This window comes from Peromyscus californicus, unplaced genomic scaffold (assembly GCF_007827085.1).
Source record: "Peromyscus californicus insignis strain IS unplaced genomic scaffold, ASM782708v3 Scaffold_13__1_contigs__length_99412109, whole genome shotgun sequence".
In the NCBI taxonomy this organism is placed as follows: domain Eukaryota; kingdom Metazoa; phylum Chordata; class Mammalia; order Rodentia; family Cricetidae; genus Peromyscus; species Peromyscus californicus.
The window spans coordinates 48,531,521-48,548,979 of NW_026294424.1; the positions used below are offsets into that span (position 1 = coordinate 48,531,521).

Genomic DNA, 17,459 nt, shown 5'->3' on the forward strand with positions numbered 1-17,459 from the left:
AGGCTAAATAAAATATTTGCTACCAGAATCTGTTCATATTTGTATTACTGTAAGAATATTCATAATTTGCCAAGCAGCAATCCTTTGCTTGGTGAACCTCTGCCCCAGTCGTATAACACGGACTCCCCTTGTCTTTCCAGTGTGCATTGCCTCAGGAACAAAGGTGGCTTTGTTTAATCGACTTCGGTCCCAGACAGTTAGTACCAGATACCTGCACGTAGAAGGGGGAAACTTCCATGCTAGTTCACAGCAGTGGGGAGCATTTTATATTCATCTCTGTGAGTATAAGAATGTGCACTTGATGTTTTTAGTGTGAAGTAATAGTCTCCTCTTTGGGGGCATAAAATGTATGAATATAGTCATTTTATTGTTTTCTTAAGAATATATAATAAATTTTAAAAGATAGCAATTTTGTCTATTTTTGCACCCACTATAGTGGATGACGATGAATCAGAAGGAGAGGAGTTCACAGTCCGAGATGGTTACATCCACTATGGACAGACTGTCAAACTTGTGTGCTCAGTTACTGGCATGGCACTCCCAAGATTGGTAAGACTTGGCTTTACTTTACTGAATATGAGGAAGAAACAAACCAGGACAGATAGAAAAATGTAGTTCAGTTTTTATACTGTCTAGTGTGGAAATGTAATGTCCTGATTATTCCCTATTAGCCATTGTCTCAATTCATAAGTGCTCTTAGAGAATTAGTCTGTTACAAGTGTGTTGCTGATGTCAGTCTCCTACGCTTTTTAAAATGAATTTGGTGTCGGTTTCCTTTTTGGTTGTATGTCTGTCTTTTTTTTTTTTTCTTTAATGTTTGTGTGTGTTATGTGCTGTATCTGAATGTAGGGCCAAATTTTCAAAAGCCTAGAAATACAAGCATAATTTTTATTAGTCCACTTGATTAAGACATTTGTTTAAAATTAGGTAGAGTTGGTATTTCTTGCTTTAGGAACAATGCACAGGATTTAGGCCTTTCTGTTCATTAGGTTGTGAAACTATAAAGACATTTTTCCCTTAAGTTGAAAAAAATTCCAGAATTCTGCTTTCTAGAACGCTGTTTAAGATGCATCTTAAATATCATAAGTGGAGATGTTAACTAGGTGTGACTTATGTAATGGCACTATAAAAGGTCTGTTAGAGTAGATGTGGCCCTAGGAAAATGTCCCAGTCAGGTGCTTCAGAGGCTATGAATTACTGTGGAGAAGAAATGCATGAGGGTCACCTGTCTGGAGGTTCTTGATGGCCTTGGAAAGCAGTTAACAATGGAAACTTTGAGATAGAAGGTTATAGGACAGTGGTTCTCAACCTGTGTGGTGTGGCCTCTTTGGGGGGTCACATATCAGCTATTTACATTACAGTTCATAACACTGGCAAAATTACAGTTATGAAATAGCAACGGAAGTAATTTTATGGTTGGAGGTCAGGTCACCACAATGCAAGGCACTGTACTAAAGGGTCAGAGCACTAGGAAGGTTGGGAGGCACTGATCTAGATTATAAAAGTTAGAGAGTGTAATGGGAGGTGAGCAGACAGCCTGCTTTGGGTTCCTGCTCGCTTCTCTCAGCTAGTAACATGGGGATTTTAAGGACTTTGCCACTTCTCTGAGCCCATTTTCTAATGGGTGAGTTTGTTTTGAAATACGTTAATAAATAATTTGATTCTGCCACAATATGTCTGTCTCTGACTAGCACACTCAACAGTAGCCTACTGAAGATGTTTCCTTGTGGTATTAAATTTGTATATTATTGTAAAGATCACTAGAACCTGACAGTGAGAATACTTCTGTCCCTTAGCAGCATTCACAACACCAATTTGTTAAAAATGCAGAGTATTGAGCCCCAAAGGAGTCATGGTGGGTTAGGCATTTTTAGTCAAGAACTCCAGATGATTTATGTGTATATTAATGTTTGAGAAGCACTAGTCTAGACAACAAATGACTGCCTGCCCTATTTTTTACTGAATTCTTTGAAGGGGTGATTTCCACATTATAATATGTTTATAAAATTTGTAATGATTTTTTTATTCCTATCCTTATTGCTTAGAAATGTTTTTTAACATGTAGGTGTAAGACAAATGACTGATAGATTGTTATGTAGTGTCTTCTGTGGACTGTGACAATGTACAAAATAAAAACTGCATATGGATGACTCGCTTTTTTTAAATTGTTGAAATACTACAGATAATTAGAAAAGTTGATAAGCAGACAGCATTACTGGATGCAGACGACCCTGTATCACAACTCCACAAATGTGCATTTTACCTTAAGGATACAGAAAGAATGTACTTGTGCCTTTCTCAAGAAAGAATAATTCAATTTCAGGTATGTTATAAAATGACTGGTGGAATCCAAGCTATACACATAAGATTGGGGTGCTGCTCAGTGACAAGTACCTGTACAGCACTGTGTTCAGTCCCCAGCCTTGCAGATCAGTAACGACCAATTAAAATGTGCTGAAGAACTAGTGAAGTGATAGTTTAGAGACATACTTCCTAGTGGCTGATAATTACGTCCACATATAAGAAATCGGGTTCATATGTATATCTTAGGTCATTGGTCCTTAGACTACTCTAAAGCATGCATATATGATCCTCTCTCAATAACTCAAAAGCAACAGAGTATTCTTAGATTCTAAATCTGGCATTCAGAGAGCCTCAAAATATCTAATAGTAGAGCACTGGTGTTCAGTGAATCCTCCAAAGTGATGTATAGAAACACACACACTGTGTAGAAAAAGCATTCAACAAGAGGGTTCGAATCTTCTCCGCTTTTCAGTGGGGCTCCCCAGTAGTAACACTAACACGATTGAAGTGCTAATATTCAATTCCATTTACTGAGAAATGTTCAAGAGGACACCTAGGACATGGATTGATACTCTAACAGGATAACTATGGTTTCATGCTGAACTCCCCTTTAAACCACTGTTGCAGAGACATGGCTCCGTACCACACTAATGAGTGTCCTGGGTCCCAGGTCAGGGTTTGGGATTGCCAGTTCAGACTTTGTTTCCTCCTGCCAAAGCTCCTAATAGTTTTGCAAGCTCAAGGATCTCCCACGATTCCCTTTCTTTGGGAGTCCACTTGCATTTTGCATCACAGGTGCTGATCTGATAATGAAATTAAATAGTAATGAGCCACATGGTGGTGGTGCACACCTTTAATCCCAGCTCTTGGGAGGCAGAGTCAGGTGGACCTCTGAGTTCGAGGCCAGCTTGGTCTACAGAGAGAATTCTAGGACAGCTAGGGCTACACAGTGAAACCCCGTCTTGAAAATCCAAAAGAAAAAGAAATGAAAGAAAAAGAAATTATATAGTAATGGGACACACTTGAATGATTGCTAACAGGTGACTCATTACTTAGTGTACCACTGAAATGTTTGTGTTGTAACAAAAACTACAGCCTGTGGGGCTTCATATTAACATTCTGTCTACATTCATTTAGGGATGTAGGGATTAAGTGTATTAGGATGTTCTCAGTTTTTCTTTCTGAATTCTCTCCTTAAGTCAAGTCTGTCAATGTTACTTGGTAAATTCTCTTATATTGCTGTGTATACAAAACTCAATATATGGACATTTGTTTTTCTTAAGGCCACTCCATGTCCGAAAGAACCAAATAAAGAAATGATCAATGATGGCGCTTCGTGGACAATCATTAGCACAGATAAGGCAGAGTATACATTCTATGAGGGAATGGGCCCCGTCCTTGCCCCAGTCACTCCCGTGCCTGTCGTAGAAAGTCTTCAGGTGAGACTCCTAAGTCACAGGCGGCTTCAGCCTTTACTGCTGTTCTAGCTATCACCTGCCATAAACTTATTCCACTGTGGTACTGACTTTTCTGTAAGTGTTAGGATTTGGGGGTCTTACTGCATGTACTATTATAGGAAATAAAAACAGCAGCAGTATGTTTACATGGAAGAACGTTTGAATCACAATGAATGCTATCTTGAAATAGTTTAAGCTGGCTTTGAAGTATGTCATTTAACAGAATTGTTTTATAAATCTGAACTTCATGAAAATGAAAGCACATATAACCCAAGCTGTGTTCTTTAGTGGAGAGTGAAGAGCTGTCTCAACGTTGTGGTTTCTCTGAATTGCAGTTGAATGGCGGCGGGGACGTAGCGATGCTTGAACTTACAGGACAGAACTTCACTCCAAATTTACGAGTGTGGTTTGGGGATGTAGAAGCCGAAACAATGTACAGGTACTGATAGAACCTGTTCTGTCACCCAAGGGTTGGGAGGGTGTAGGCAACGTAGAACTGTTCTTTGCGTTGAAAATGCTTCTAAGTGGTGTGTGTTTCTTCCTCAGATGTGGGGAGAGCATGCTCTGTGTGGTCCCAGACATTTCTGCATTCCGAGAAGGTTGGAGATGGGTCCGGCAGCCAGTCCAGGTTCCAGTAACTTTGGTCCGTAATGATGGAATCATTTATTCCACCAGCCTTACCTTTACCTACACACCAGAACCAGGGCCAAGGCCACACTGCAGTGCAGCAGGAGCAATCCTCAGAGCCAACTCAAGCCAAGTGCCCACCAACGAATCCAACACAAACAGCGAGGGGAATTACACGAACGCCAGCACAAATTCTACCAGTGTCACATCGTCCACAGCAACCGTGGTGTCCTAACAGCCGTCTTTTTGCTAGGACTTAAACTGACTTGAATGCGGCAAAAAGTTGACAAAAAAAGAAAAAAGAAAAACAGAAAAAAAAGAAAGGCAAGGATAAAATGAACAATCTTTTGTGGTTTCTTGGGAAAACTTTTCATACCAGGTGATCTATCCCAAACCCCATTACCTGCAAGTGCTGATGTGAAATGCAGAAGCCACAGTAAAATGAAAAACATCAAAATGTACAAAGTGTTGGAAATCAAGGTTTTCAGCTGTCTCTCACACACACATACACACCCCTTTTTGGTTGTTTTTTGGTTGGTTTTGATTAAATGGTCAAGAAATGAATATGTGGCTAGAGTACAGGTTAAGCTAGAAGACACGCATCTAACATAGTTTCTATGGACCAAGGGACTTGCAGAAGCTTTAGTGAAAGGTACATTTTCACCATGCCTTTTTTCTATCACGGTATGTAGTACACCTTGTCACCAGTAGGTTGCACTCTCCGCCCCTTGAGCTTTGGGCTCAAAGTACATTTAGGTTCAAGCCTGACCATGCTTGTTCAATCTGAGTACCGAACACTTCCAGGTTCTTTTGGTCTAAGGCTGGAACTTTTTTTAAGCTGAAGTCTTATGACTTTTTCATAAGTTAGAATTATTTTGATTTCAGCAAGTCAAATTTTGTAAAGGCCTGCATACTTTTTTTTAAGATTATATGAAGTCTGTGCAAAAGCTTTAAAAAATGCCTCTGCCTTGCCTGCAATACATGCAATGTATGTTAACTTAGTCTATCCTCAGATACTGTTGGTAGTTATTTCTGTTTTCCTTTTTTTTAAAATGTATTTATAGTGGTAATCCAAGAGAGTCTAACATTTATGTGGAGTTCAATGTGGCTGTTTAGTCCTTCTGAGTTAATGGCAGAGAACATCACCATTTGAAGGGTTTGTGCCTCTTTGCCTATCCATCAGTTTATCTGTGTTCCAGGTTTGTTCAGGTTCCCTTCCTCCCCAATCTTGTACATAACGTGTATTATGTGTAAGTTAAACATTTTATCTTTAACTTGGAATGTTCCCAGTGATTACATTTAACAGGGTGTTTCCCACCTTGTTGGCAAATGACAAAAAATATCATGAGAATTATTTGCTGCCAAGATGGTGCCCTTAGGGTAAAATGAGGAAAGTCTCTGCAAGATACTTTATTGTACTTGATTTTCCTTTTTTAGCCTAGGCCAGAACATCATTATAATTCTAAACGTAAGATCACAAGATGGCTTTTATTAGATGATAACTAAATAAACCGAACTAAAGAAAATAGCCAGAAGACAGTACCTTAGAAACAGATAGTTGTAAGTTTATAAAAATACAAATGTAACTTATATTTCCATTTCCCCTTTTGCCCTTTGTTTGTTTTTCCTCCAGTAGAAATGTTGTGTCCATTTTTTTTCTTTTCTGTTAACTTTGGGTTGCACTCAGGCCTGTGTGTCAGCCCTGTGTGCTGATATTGCCAGTTTTATCTGCTTCCATTCCTGCACTTCGGTAACCCTTGTCCAGTTTCTTGGGAATTGCAGCAGACTCCCTGGGCTCCATTGAGTAAGGAACCACGTGTGTGATGTTAAAGGACACAGTCTAGTGGTGCCATCCTCCTTGATAGAGTAAGAACTACCTCTAGATTGTGGTAAGCTTTCACTGTCCCTTAAAACAGGAGCCACAAGGACCTCCTGATGCAACTGTAACTTGTATGGCATTTTCGGTGTCTCTGGCTCCCTGGACTTCTGAAAGTTCATGTAGACGTGTTAGGAGTCCTTTGTCAGGAGCACTGTTTTCCATTCCTGCGGCTTTGCCACTCACTGTTTTCTGGAGACTCACTGTCAATGCCACTCTGAACGTCTTTAAACTGCCCCTCCTTGGTTTTCCAAGGAGAAGGCCACCTAGGAGAACGTGCTGGTTACATCTGTTGCTGTGGCTCTCTTACCGACAGCCTTCTTCATCACCCCAGGCTCTGCTGTTCTAGCCATTGTAGCCCTTTCCCTTCAGAGCTGCCGCAGTCCGTCTCCTCCCCTGCCTCATACCTTCCTTCTGCTTCCGTGGTCAAGGGCAGAGCTCACTGTGGCCTTAGCTGTCTTTGCAGTAACTGTTGTCAGCTTTCCTTCAGACCTGTTTCCTTCCAAGCTCCACCCCTCAGTTGCTGTGGGATCGGGACGCTGCAGGCTGAAGCGTCTCAGTGCTTTCCCAGGTCACACGTCTCTCCGCTTCTTAGATTTGGGATTCAGTTAAGAAACCATTCAGTTCACTGAGAACGGATGAGATGCTTTTGAAGAACAAGCTATTCCTTACCCAGCTTTGTAGCTTACAGTAACCAAGTTCATGGCTTTATTAAAATGAACTTTGACTTTTTAAAATGTTTATATCTTATTTCGGTTCTTTCGTTTATTTTAATAAGAATTGAAATAACTAGATTATAAGTCGTTTTCCTGTTTTCTTTCTTTTTTTTTTTTTTTTTTTTTTAACAAAGTCCAAGAATGTAACAATAAAGGCATCTTTCGTATGGTTCTATGCCAGTCCTACCACACAATAGAGTGAATTGATACGTCTGTTTTACCATGTTATTGATAGTTCTTCTGTCGACTGCTTCTATTAAAAGTCCTTTTTATGGATTTGTAAATCATTTTCAATATATGATGTAGAGGAGTCTTGTCCCCCATTTATTCAGAATGTTTCCTCCCAGATGATGCTGTTACAGATGCTGGTCGTTTACCCTCATGAAGACTTCTTAGGACGGGATTTCTTCAGTTGCAGTGTGTGGGTTTGTGCTCTCATTCTGTTAGAATGAGTCCGCACAGCTTCTCAAAACATGCCTAGATGCAGAACCTGAGACCCAGCATGTATTTTTTTTAATTTCCTTGAATTTGTCAAGAGATTGGAAGGCAGGCTGAAAACTGAAAATGTGGGATGCCTTTTCCAGATTGCAGAGCCGAGCACTAGTGGGATTTTGAACTTGATGATGACCGCTCTTAAGCTGGGACAACTTCCTCATGTACAGTTAACTAGTGGAACCATCTGTCCCTCTCTGCCATCATCTTTGTTGGTTTTGTATCTTTCTTTTTTGTGTGGTGCTGGGGTCAAATCCAGGGCCTCAAGCACATTTGCTAAGGCTTTTTGTTAGTTTTTTTCATGAGACAAGGGTCTCACCCATGTAGCCCCTCAGGGCATTCTTAAACTTTCCTGCCTTAGCCTCCAGGTGCTGGGATGCCAGGTATGGCGGGATGCCACCACTGCTTTTGTCTTTAGAGAAACTGGTCAGGCTGTCCAGCCACAGAGAAATTCTAATGTCATTTTTTATTAACCCAACTAGTAATTTAATCAAGAAATCTGTTGGCGGGGGGAATTCCTATTTGAAAGAAATGCTATTTGATTATTAGTCAAGTTAATGGACATTGTTTTCCAAAGCAGCTGTGTTTCTGGTGAGTACTGAACAAACGTGATTTTTCTGTGTCACTTTTGATTGATTTTCCAAGCACTGTAACTCGGGATGGATGGTTAGAAACAGTAATATATTAGGGTTTTTACTTAACCCTTTCAGGACTGAGATGTGTCACCTATTAATTTCTCCCTGTGTCGTGATAATTGTTTGCCAGCATTCAGTACTGTGTTGCTCCCAACGTAGGTCTATGTAAAAGCTCAGTTTTAGCTTATTTCTTGTACCTTGCAGCATGCTCTACACATTCAGTCCTTAAGGGGTTTACTTTACAAACTGTGCGCCTGTAAGGGTTATTAGCAATAAGATAGAAAATTGAGCAAGTTTATACCATAATTTTGTAGAAAAAAGAATCTGCTCAATTCCATACTTCATCCATGAAAAATCTGCAATACGAGCAGTTTCGAGGAATAAATAAAAAGGAAATGTAAACCATTGTAAATGTCTTCTGTGAGATGTGCCTGATGCATGTATCATCGTCTTTGATTTCAGAGTACTTACTTCATAAAGATAAAATTAAATTCTATATTACAGTTTGTGGACTTAGAATCTTACCTTGTCTTTTAGGTGATATTGAAGTAATAATTATGCTAAGTTAGTTTCTTTTCAGTGTTTTAAAAAATGATTTTCTTTTCTTCCTTGTGTTTGGGAGTTACCCAAAGGGCACATCTCCCAAGCCAACTCCAACAAAACTGGAGACTGCCTTTTAGCAATGCCTTGCTTTTGTAGTACAGAGTTGTCATTTTGTGTAGAATACCAAAGAGTCATAATGGCAGTTCATTTATGCTTCTAGGAGACTCCCCAAAATAGGGCTGAATGTATTTCATGTAATATTGAGACAAATATAAAGGAAGAAATTAAACCGTTTCTGATCTCAGGTTAAGTGATTCCCTGACCTCCAAAAAAGGAATTGTAAGAACTTTGATAAAGAAACCTTGCTATAATCGTTTCTTCCTATCCTAAGAAACAATTTAGTTGAAATTTGCATTGTGAAGTCTATAAAAGTTGAAACTGTCAGTGGGTCGTTTGATTTATAATTTAGAATAGCAAGCTTGTAGTCCAAACTGCGAATAAGTAGTATTCGATCTCTTCCTGATCAGTCTTTAAAAAGATTGGTTTTAATACATTATGTCTGGCTATTGATCCCTAAGCAGTCACTGATTTCAGCAGTACAGAAGCCATGTACATCGCAATACGATAGCATGAGTGGTCATAGAGGGAAATCTCAGAAAAAATGGATAAATAACATGCAGATTGTACACCAGGAAAGAGCCCCTTACAGTTTAGCAATAGGAAACAGCTAAGAAAGACAGATGACACTGTTATATACACAATGCCCAGGAGGTGGCTGACACCCCAACCTGGGGTTAACACCTAGAGCACAGGGCCAAGAGCAGGAAGAAAGGAACCCGAGACCCTGTTGGATTGGCTGTTATACACAGACTCTTGGGTTAGGGATAGGGTTAGGATCACTGACATTCCTGAAGGAGGAGTACTCAGTCCAGACTAAAGTGCTGCTTTGTCTATGGATGCAGGAAACATGGTGAATCTTGGTTTCTTAACCAAGAACTGCAGCTAAGCCATAATACAAGAAGGGGTTGTGTGAGTAACATGCATACTAGATTCAAATAGGTTATCTTGCAGCTGTTGGAATTAGTGTTGACTTTGGGGAAGTGACAATTAAAATTTGATGCTCTGAACATTCATTGCAAATGTATCAGTTATGTGCAGTATGAAGGTCTTTCTGGCTCAATGAATGTAGCTCGTGTTTAGCACCCTCTATGCCACTGTGTACAGGCACACACACACACTGGTCATTGTTCTTTACCCAGACATGCTTCCTACCAGTGCTGGACAGATTTGGGCTCTAAGGACACACTGGTCATTGTTCTTTACCCAGACATGCTTCCTACCAGTGCTGGACAGATTTGGGCTCTAAGCATTTACTTAAGTCTCAAACTGTCCAGCTCCTCCTCCTCCACCACCACCACCACCACCACCACCACCACACACAGGGAGGCTGTGACCAGATTGTTCTTACAGTGGCCTCTTGAACTGGTTTCCTCTGTCAACAAATTCTCAACAAATTATTCAGTGGCATAATGAAGGTTTAGGAAATAACTGGAGCTTTGGGGACAGTTAGACAATTGGCATCGAGAGACAGATACTCTACATTTATTGTCCCGAGAGAGCAGTGCCGATTCCTGAATTGTGAGTGTGCTGGTGGCTGACAGATTCCAAAGGCACAAATGGTGTGATCCTTGGCAAGAGCTTCAGAGAAAGGGTAAGGGAAAGAATGTGCAGCCATCTAGTGGAAGTGTGGGTGTTAATTTTTTTCTTGATGTTTTTATTTGGGGGTCTCATATGGCCCAGACTAGTTTTGTGTACCTTGTAGTTGAGGATGGGCTTAAACGCCTGTTTAAACTCCTGGCCTTTGTGCCACACGTAAGATTACTGGCATGTGCTACCTACCATGCCTGGCCTCCCAGTATTAAGGTTTATCTTCTAGTAACCAGGAGGTTAGACTTGGTTAGGACAAGACTGGGATCTTTAAGTGTTCTGTTACGTTGCAGGCCCAGAGCTCAATTAGGGTGTAGTTATCCCCTTCTGGCGATGACTCCACAAAGTACTGCTGCCGTAACAGATTCGTGTAGACTGAGTATCAGTGATGGAGAATGGTTCTCACAGCTTTGAAAATGGGAAGTCCAAGATCACGGAGCCAGCACAGTTGGATTCTGGCTTTCAGATAGCCAATTTCACCATGCTCTTACAGCAGAGAGAGAACAGTCATAGGCTCCACCCATAGGGTCTCATTTAACCATAGTTTCTTCCTGAAGACTCTTGCCTCCAGATATAGACGGTTAGCTGTTTAAATGATAAATTACCTGTCTGCTGATGGCATTTGTTTCCTGCGTCTTAAATCCTAGTTGAGGTTTAAGATGTATGAACTTGAGCCAAGGGAACCAGCAGAGGGGCAGGCTTTAGGGAGAAGAGTGGAGGTATAGTTCAGTAGTAGACTGTTTTCCTAGTGTGCCTGGTGCCTGGCATGTTCTAGGACAACGGGAAAACAGTGGCAGGGCAGGGCAGGGCATATTCATTACCTTTTGTAAACTGGGAAGTTACTTTCACAATCAACTTGAGCCAGAATGCCTATTTTAGAGAGGAGACTGGCTGGAGACTGTTAGGGAGTTTTCTCAAGGTCAGATTTAAGTTAGCTGGGGTGTCACATTTGCATCAAGATCTTCCAGAGACACCCCGTAACTATCACACTAGATTTTTCCCATCATAATTGTCAGAGCTAGCAACCTAGGGGGTGACCCCGGATGCTATTGTGGCAAGTTGTGTCTTCTTTATGGAGATGAGCTGTTCTGTTTAAACCTTGACTGCTCACCAGTGAGCAAGACTGGCCTAGAAAAGCAGAAGCATTCTCCTGTCCGTCGTGGTAGATTCAAAACTGCCTTGTAGACAATAAGTGCTGCTCACTTTTGGTGTCCTGGTCTCTGTTACGGTTCTTAGTCCCCTGTCCCAAGTCTTACACATAAATGCATGTAGCACACACTAGGGAGTGGTCCTGGACATCTCAGCACATCTCTGTCCTCTGGTGAAAGTAGCAGGTCTTTGACAGAAAACAAGTATTAACTGGAGGTAGGTGTCCCATGTTTCTGGACCTCAATGTTGGCTTTAGGAAGACCAGGACTCAGCTAGACTGCAAAACAATACCATCTTTGTGCTCAAGGAAAGACTCTACCTGTCTGCCGTTACTTATTTTTTACCATTAATCTAGCATATGAATTTCAGTTTAGTGTCACTCTTGCAACTAAGTTGTAGCTTGTGGAGGTGGAGGGCATTGTAGTTGAGAATACACTAAAGACTTAGCTCTGTTCCTGGCCTCTGCTCTGGCTGGTTGTTGGGTTTAAGATTCTGTCTGGCTTAGGTCTTCAGGATAGTGTGACTCTAGAGAGCAGGGCAATGTCTGCCCCCACCCCCCAAAGAAAATAACTCTAATGTTGGTTTTGCATGATGCTGTAGATTTCAAAAAACAAAAAACACTGATCACTTGAAATCTCTTGTAAAGGGTAGATAGAGGGTCACTCCTCTATCCTTAAGTCACCTCTCAGATTTACCAGTGCAGGTGAGAGAAATGGGTTGAATGAGCCTCTAGGGGCTGACTAGTTCCTCTCAGAGGGTAGGTTTCCACTTGGTGGAGGGAGAAGGCTGAGGTTGCTAAGGTAAGAGACTGCTTCATGCTCAAGTTCTGTGAACGAATGAGCCAGGCAGCTTGTGGGGAGGAGGCCCAGGTAGAAAGGCACATGCTGAAACTGCCCGTGTCTTTCAGTTTTCCCCACAAACGTCCCTTCTCCAGGGCAGGCCCTTGGCAGCTCTGGCGTGCATTCCCCCCATTGTAGCTGGTAGATGAGACCCTTGAGTGACTAAGCAGAAACAAACTTAGGAAGTCAAATTGGCCTCATTTTGACAGATGAACTGAGACTCAGAAAGAACTAGCAGAGGAAGAATGAAAGACATTGGAGAGCCATCCGAATTTCAACCTCTGTCTGAGGCTCTGCACTGTTCCTTGGGAGGGCTCTTAGTGTGTGAGATTACGTAGTAAGATTCCTGGTCTCTGCTATCTACACAGCACTGATGGCTATTTGTAGACCTGGCTGATTTCTCAGCAGTGCCACAGCCAGGTGTTTCAGATCCAGCCAGCAGTACAGCAGATCCCTGCCTGACACAGGTGCTTGTCTCCTGCAGAAACAGGAGGAGCACATACCTGAACTGCTGCAGTCCCCTATTGGGATATGAAGGAGGAAAAAAAAAGGTTACAGTTTGAGCCCTGCATTGCCTGTCCAGAGACTGCTCTAACGTGTAGAGGAATCCCCAGGAGGGGACAATTGACTGCAGATTCTCAGCCATGAAAAACATAGGGGTCCTAGGCATAAATAGGACTGATCTACAGGACAAAGAGGAAAATGCTTCACTGTCCAGTAGTTTTAAATAACATTTTCCAAATCACTGCAAACTTGCTAACAACCAGTTTGGAATTAAGTTTCTCTACACCAGAGAAGGCCTTGGGTCTAATCACAGCTTAGCTAGTCCATCTCCAGGGCTGTGAATGTTGCCTGTCCCAAACTGCCCATTCTCATGCATGACCAGTTAGGTGACCAAGTGTCAAGACACCACAGCTGTTTACTATCCAAATTGAAAATACGCCGAAGTTAGAGAAACTTTTCAAATCTTTGGCTCGAAAGCAAAGCACCATCTTCATCGTAATTGGTTCCTTTTTCATGAGGGCAGTTTTTAATAACTTAAGAGTCTAGTTAGAGAGAAAAAAAAACTAATGAGCAGTATATGTAGTAGGATTACATTGGCTGAGCCCACGTCCTTTGTAGATACAGTTGCTGTGAGAAAACACCATGACCAAAGAAGAGGAAAAGGTTTGTCTTCCTTTCCTGAAGTGTTTTCTTCATTGAAATTTCTGTTCTCTCGGATGACTTTAGCTTATGTCAGGTTGACATAAAAGCCAGAACAGCATGGCTGGCTGATACAGGGCCGGGTTGGGGTGGGGGCTGCACAGGATTCTCCTCGAAGCCTGGTGCTTAGAAGACCATGGGTGTTCCTCTTCTCACAGAAGTAACTGGATGTCTAGATAACAGATGAAAAGAATTCTCAGGGTGGGTGTATAGATGTCTGGTGAGCTGAAAAGCAGAATCCTAGAGGTGATAAAGGAGTTGAGGGAAGAGATCCAACCGGATTGGAAAATACAGAAACGTGCACACATCCACACCACTGCATGTCTTGGAGGCCTACTCTGAACATGAACAGAGCCAAGGGGTCTTTTGGAATGGAATGTTGCCGTTTTCCATTACATGGCTTGAACACTGGCTTTTCTCCATGGATCAACAGTGAGGAAGATGGCCTGGCAGGAGCTGATACTGAAGCCCAGGGCACCTGAACTGCTGTGTTTGTATCTTTTCCTTTTTAATGTGTAATAAAGGGATTTTAGAGACAAGTGTAAGGTATGTGTACTTTATGCTTTTGAAGTAGTTGGGGTGGGTTGCAAGCCCCTGATGCAGCCAATAGAGCAACATGTTACATAGTCAATTTGGGGGCTCACTGTGACACTTCCCCACCCCTCTCGGGTCCTGTGAACCCTTTGCACCTGGCTTCTGGGACACCAGATTTTCTGGCTGCATTCTCAGCCTTTCTACTTTTGACAGCCCGCACAGTCTTTTCCCTCCTCTGCTCCCCTGCAACACTGCCACCAGGATGACCCCTCTCTGCCTGACCTATGGGAGCACTGTACATATAGGAGCGACTCCCAAATTCATGGGTCCTGCCCAGGTGCCAGCATTATTAGAGCATTCCCCAGTAAGACTGCAATGGGCAGTAGAAAGTGTGGAGATGAACCACTCTGGAGACTGTTTCAGGGAACAGCGTCTGCTTTATTGTACAGGAACAGCCACTTACATAGTGGAAGCCTGTCGACTGGGATTGGTTAGCACATTACCTTGGATTGGACAGTGAGAGCTCATATGGCCAGAGTCTGTGCACAGGAAGCGTGTTACAGGAGACATGGAGAGTGCAGACTCAGCAGCAGGCCCGCTAAGGACGACGACTGCTACTTGAGTGTTCTGACAAAATACCCAACATCAACAACGTAAAAGGACAAAGATTTACTTGGGTTCATGCTTATCTCTGTCCACTGTCCTTGGCCATGTAGATTTGATGCCCATGTTGAAGCAGTAGGAGTATGAAGGAAGAGGCTCGGTTACTGTGGCAAACCGGATGGAAGCAGAAAGGAAGGAATGCCTCTGCCTAGCTGCCTCTCCTCCCTTTTAGTCAGGACTCCCAGCCTGTGGAGTGGTGCCACCCACCGTCCCGCCCCCACCCCCAAATCAGCCTCATAGACACACACACCCAGAGATTTTCTCTACCAATCTACAGGCTTTTCCGAGTTGACATCCATCCTTGCTATCTCACCAAGTTCTTCCACAGGCTTTTCACCCTAGCTAGGTCCCCCAAATTCTCAGTTCTCACCTTCCACCCTCTCCCCATGTTGACTAGATTCTAGGCACATTGACTCTGGTGTCTTCCCTTGAACTCACCAGACAAGCTCTCATTCGGGGCCTCTGCATCTGCTGTGTCCTATGTCTGGAACACTTCCTGTGATATTCTCAAGTCTGTCACACCCTCTCTGGGCACCCGTAAAATTACATTTCCCCACCCTTCTGTCTCTGTCTATACCCTTGACCTGATTTCGAATAGCATTTGCTGTACCGGACCTTACCTGTATTTACTTGGGCTGTTTATTTCTCTCCTACAACCAGCATGAAAGCTTCTTAGGACTGGAGACATCATTTTCTTCCTGGTGTCTTCAAACTCCAGCACAGTACATGGCGCATGACAGTTGTCCCATAGATATCACACCAACTTCACGAGCACGTGTTTCCAGGATGGTAGGGCTTATCAGAGTGAAAACCCATTTTGCTTTATTTCTAAATAAAGAAACTTTACCCTGTCGTGCTTCAATGGCAGAAACGTGTATTTGTTTCACCAGTCACCCAAGCTCAAGAAGACAGAGCAGACGGACAAGGATATAAATACTGGGCGTGAAGGGATCCTTGTCAGCCAAGAACACAGGAACCCTTGGTGGTTGTGGCAATGAGGATGTCTGAACTAAGTGAAAGCAGCAGGCGGGGCTCCCCATACCTGGAGAGACAGTGAGCTTAATTCTATCGGCCTCATTCTTTCCTGGGCAATTCCCAGTTATTACATGAAAGGGTTTGTGGATGTTTGCAGAGAAGCCAGTCACTGTATTGGGCAGGGCTCTCTAGACAACAGAACTGATGAATATTTGTAATAAAAGAGAATGTATTAGGTTGACTCACACAGGGCCTGGGCAGTCCCGCAATGGACTGTCTACACACTGGAGAGTCAGAGAATTCAGCAGTTGCCCCATTCAGGAGGCTAGGTGCCTCAGCAGTCCTGATCTGGTGCTGAAGGCCTGGACGATTTCTAGAAATGGGAAACTTGGGGCACTGCTGACAGTGGAGGGTGGCAGGTGCAGTGAAATTAGCAGGCAGACAACACCCACGTTGGGCAGGTCACAGCCACCTGTAACTCCAACTCAAGGAAGGGATCGGACACCTCAGCTAGCCTCCAAGAACACCTGCATACACGGGCACAGCCCCACCCACCCCCACATACACATCAAAAAGAAATCTTTTCTTTGAAAGAAATTTATTTCAAACAATTCTTTGATATGTATGTATATATAATTTTACTACTTTTAGAAGATTATTTTAAGTGTATGAATTTTTTGCCTACATGTACATATGTGTATCACGTGTGTGCCTGATGCTTGTGAAGTTCAGAAGAGAGCGTCAGATCTCCTGGAACTAGAGTTATGGATGGGCCTTAATGTTAAATTTTACTACTTAGTAAATATTCTGGCAAATTTGCATACTAATGGCTATGCTTGTTTATTTTTACATAAGTAATTAAATATTATCTGAATAATTGATACTGTAGGATGCAGAGCATCGACAAGACTTTTCCGGCCTGATTGATGTTTTGATTTTATGACTATTAATACTGAGAACATTGCTTTACATAAATACATAGTACAAATAGCAGAAGCATTTCAGAAAGTGTTGGAAATGGTGTCCCAGTCCCAAACCAAAAGTTATTTAATGATTTCTTTTTTATGAAACTCAAGTTAGCAGCTCAAACAGCATTTTTTTTTATATGTGTTTACTTTGGATGTAGGTCTGTGTGTGTGTCGGTGGGTGTCATAGCCACGCCACAAATGTGGAGGTCAGAAACAAGTACAGGAGTCGATTTTTTCCTTCCATCGTGTGGACTCCAGGGACTGAACCCAGGTTATTGGATTTGGTGGCAAACGCCTTTGCTCTCAGAGCCATCTGGTGGGCCCTACAAACAACAATGTTTAAAATCAAGCATTCTAACCTAGTGAAATTCAAAGATAGATTAGTTTAACACATCTATGTTGAGGAATGGTGACAGAAAAATATTAGACTGTTCATATGAGCAGAAAGCCTTGTATGTACACTAAAATCATGGCAGCTCATAGCATACAGTGGTCTTTGGTCTGAGGCACAGTGTTTCAGGCAGAGTGTGTTGGCCTCACACAGCATTGACATGCACAGGGCTAACTTTGCATGTTGCATGTTCGGGAACACAGCTGCTGAAGCAGCGCAGAAACATCCAGATTCATCAGACGTTTGATTTTGAATTAAGTTTTGCTTGTTACCCTTTCAGAAACCTTTTACTGTTGCCAAATTTTTCATACACACACACACACACACACACACACACACACACACACCCCGGGTTCAGTTATCTGACCCCGTATGGAACT

The 17,459-nt window shown here is 42.4% G+C and overlaps 1 protein-coding gene across 3 annotated transcripts in view; it reads left to right on the forward strand.

Annotated features, from left to right (window-relative positions):
• Rbpj (recombination signal binding protein for immunoglobulin kappa J region) overlaps window positions 1-8,619 on the forward strand; it is a 90,826-nt gene extending 82,207 nt beyond the window's left edge. For all 3 annotated transcript variants that reach the window (XM_052734941.1, XM_052734939.1, XM_052734940.1), the window contains exons 6-11: window positions 141-278; window positions 437-549; window positions 2,183-2,323; window positions 3,588-3,743; window positions 4,097-4,200; window positions 4,308-8,619. In XM_052734941.1, coding sequence (XP_052590901.1) covers window positions 141-278; window positions 437-549; window positions 2,183-2,323; window positions 3,588-3,743; window positions 4,097-4,200; window positions 4,308-4,623 — 968 coding nt within the window. In that variant the 3' untranslated portion in view covers window positions 4,624-8,619. The remainder of the gene's footprint in view (window positions 1-140; window positions 279-436; window positions 550-2,182; window positions 2,324-3,587; window positions 3,744-4,096; window positions 4,201-4,307) is intronic.
• Window positions 8,620-17,459: the final 8,840 nt, after the last annotated feature.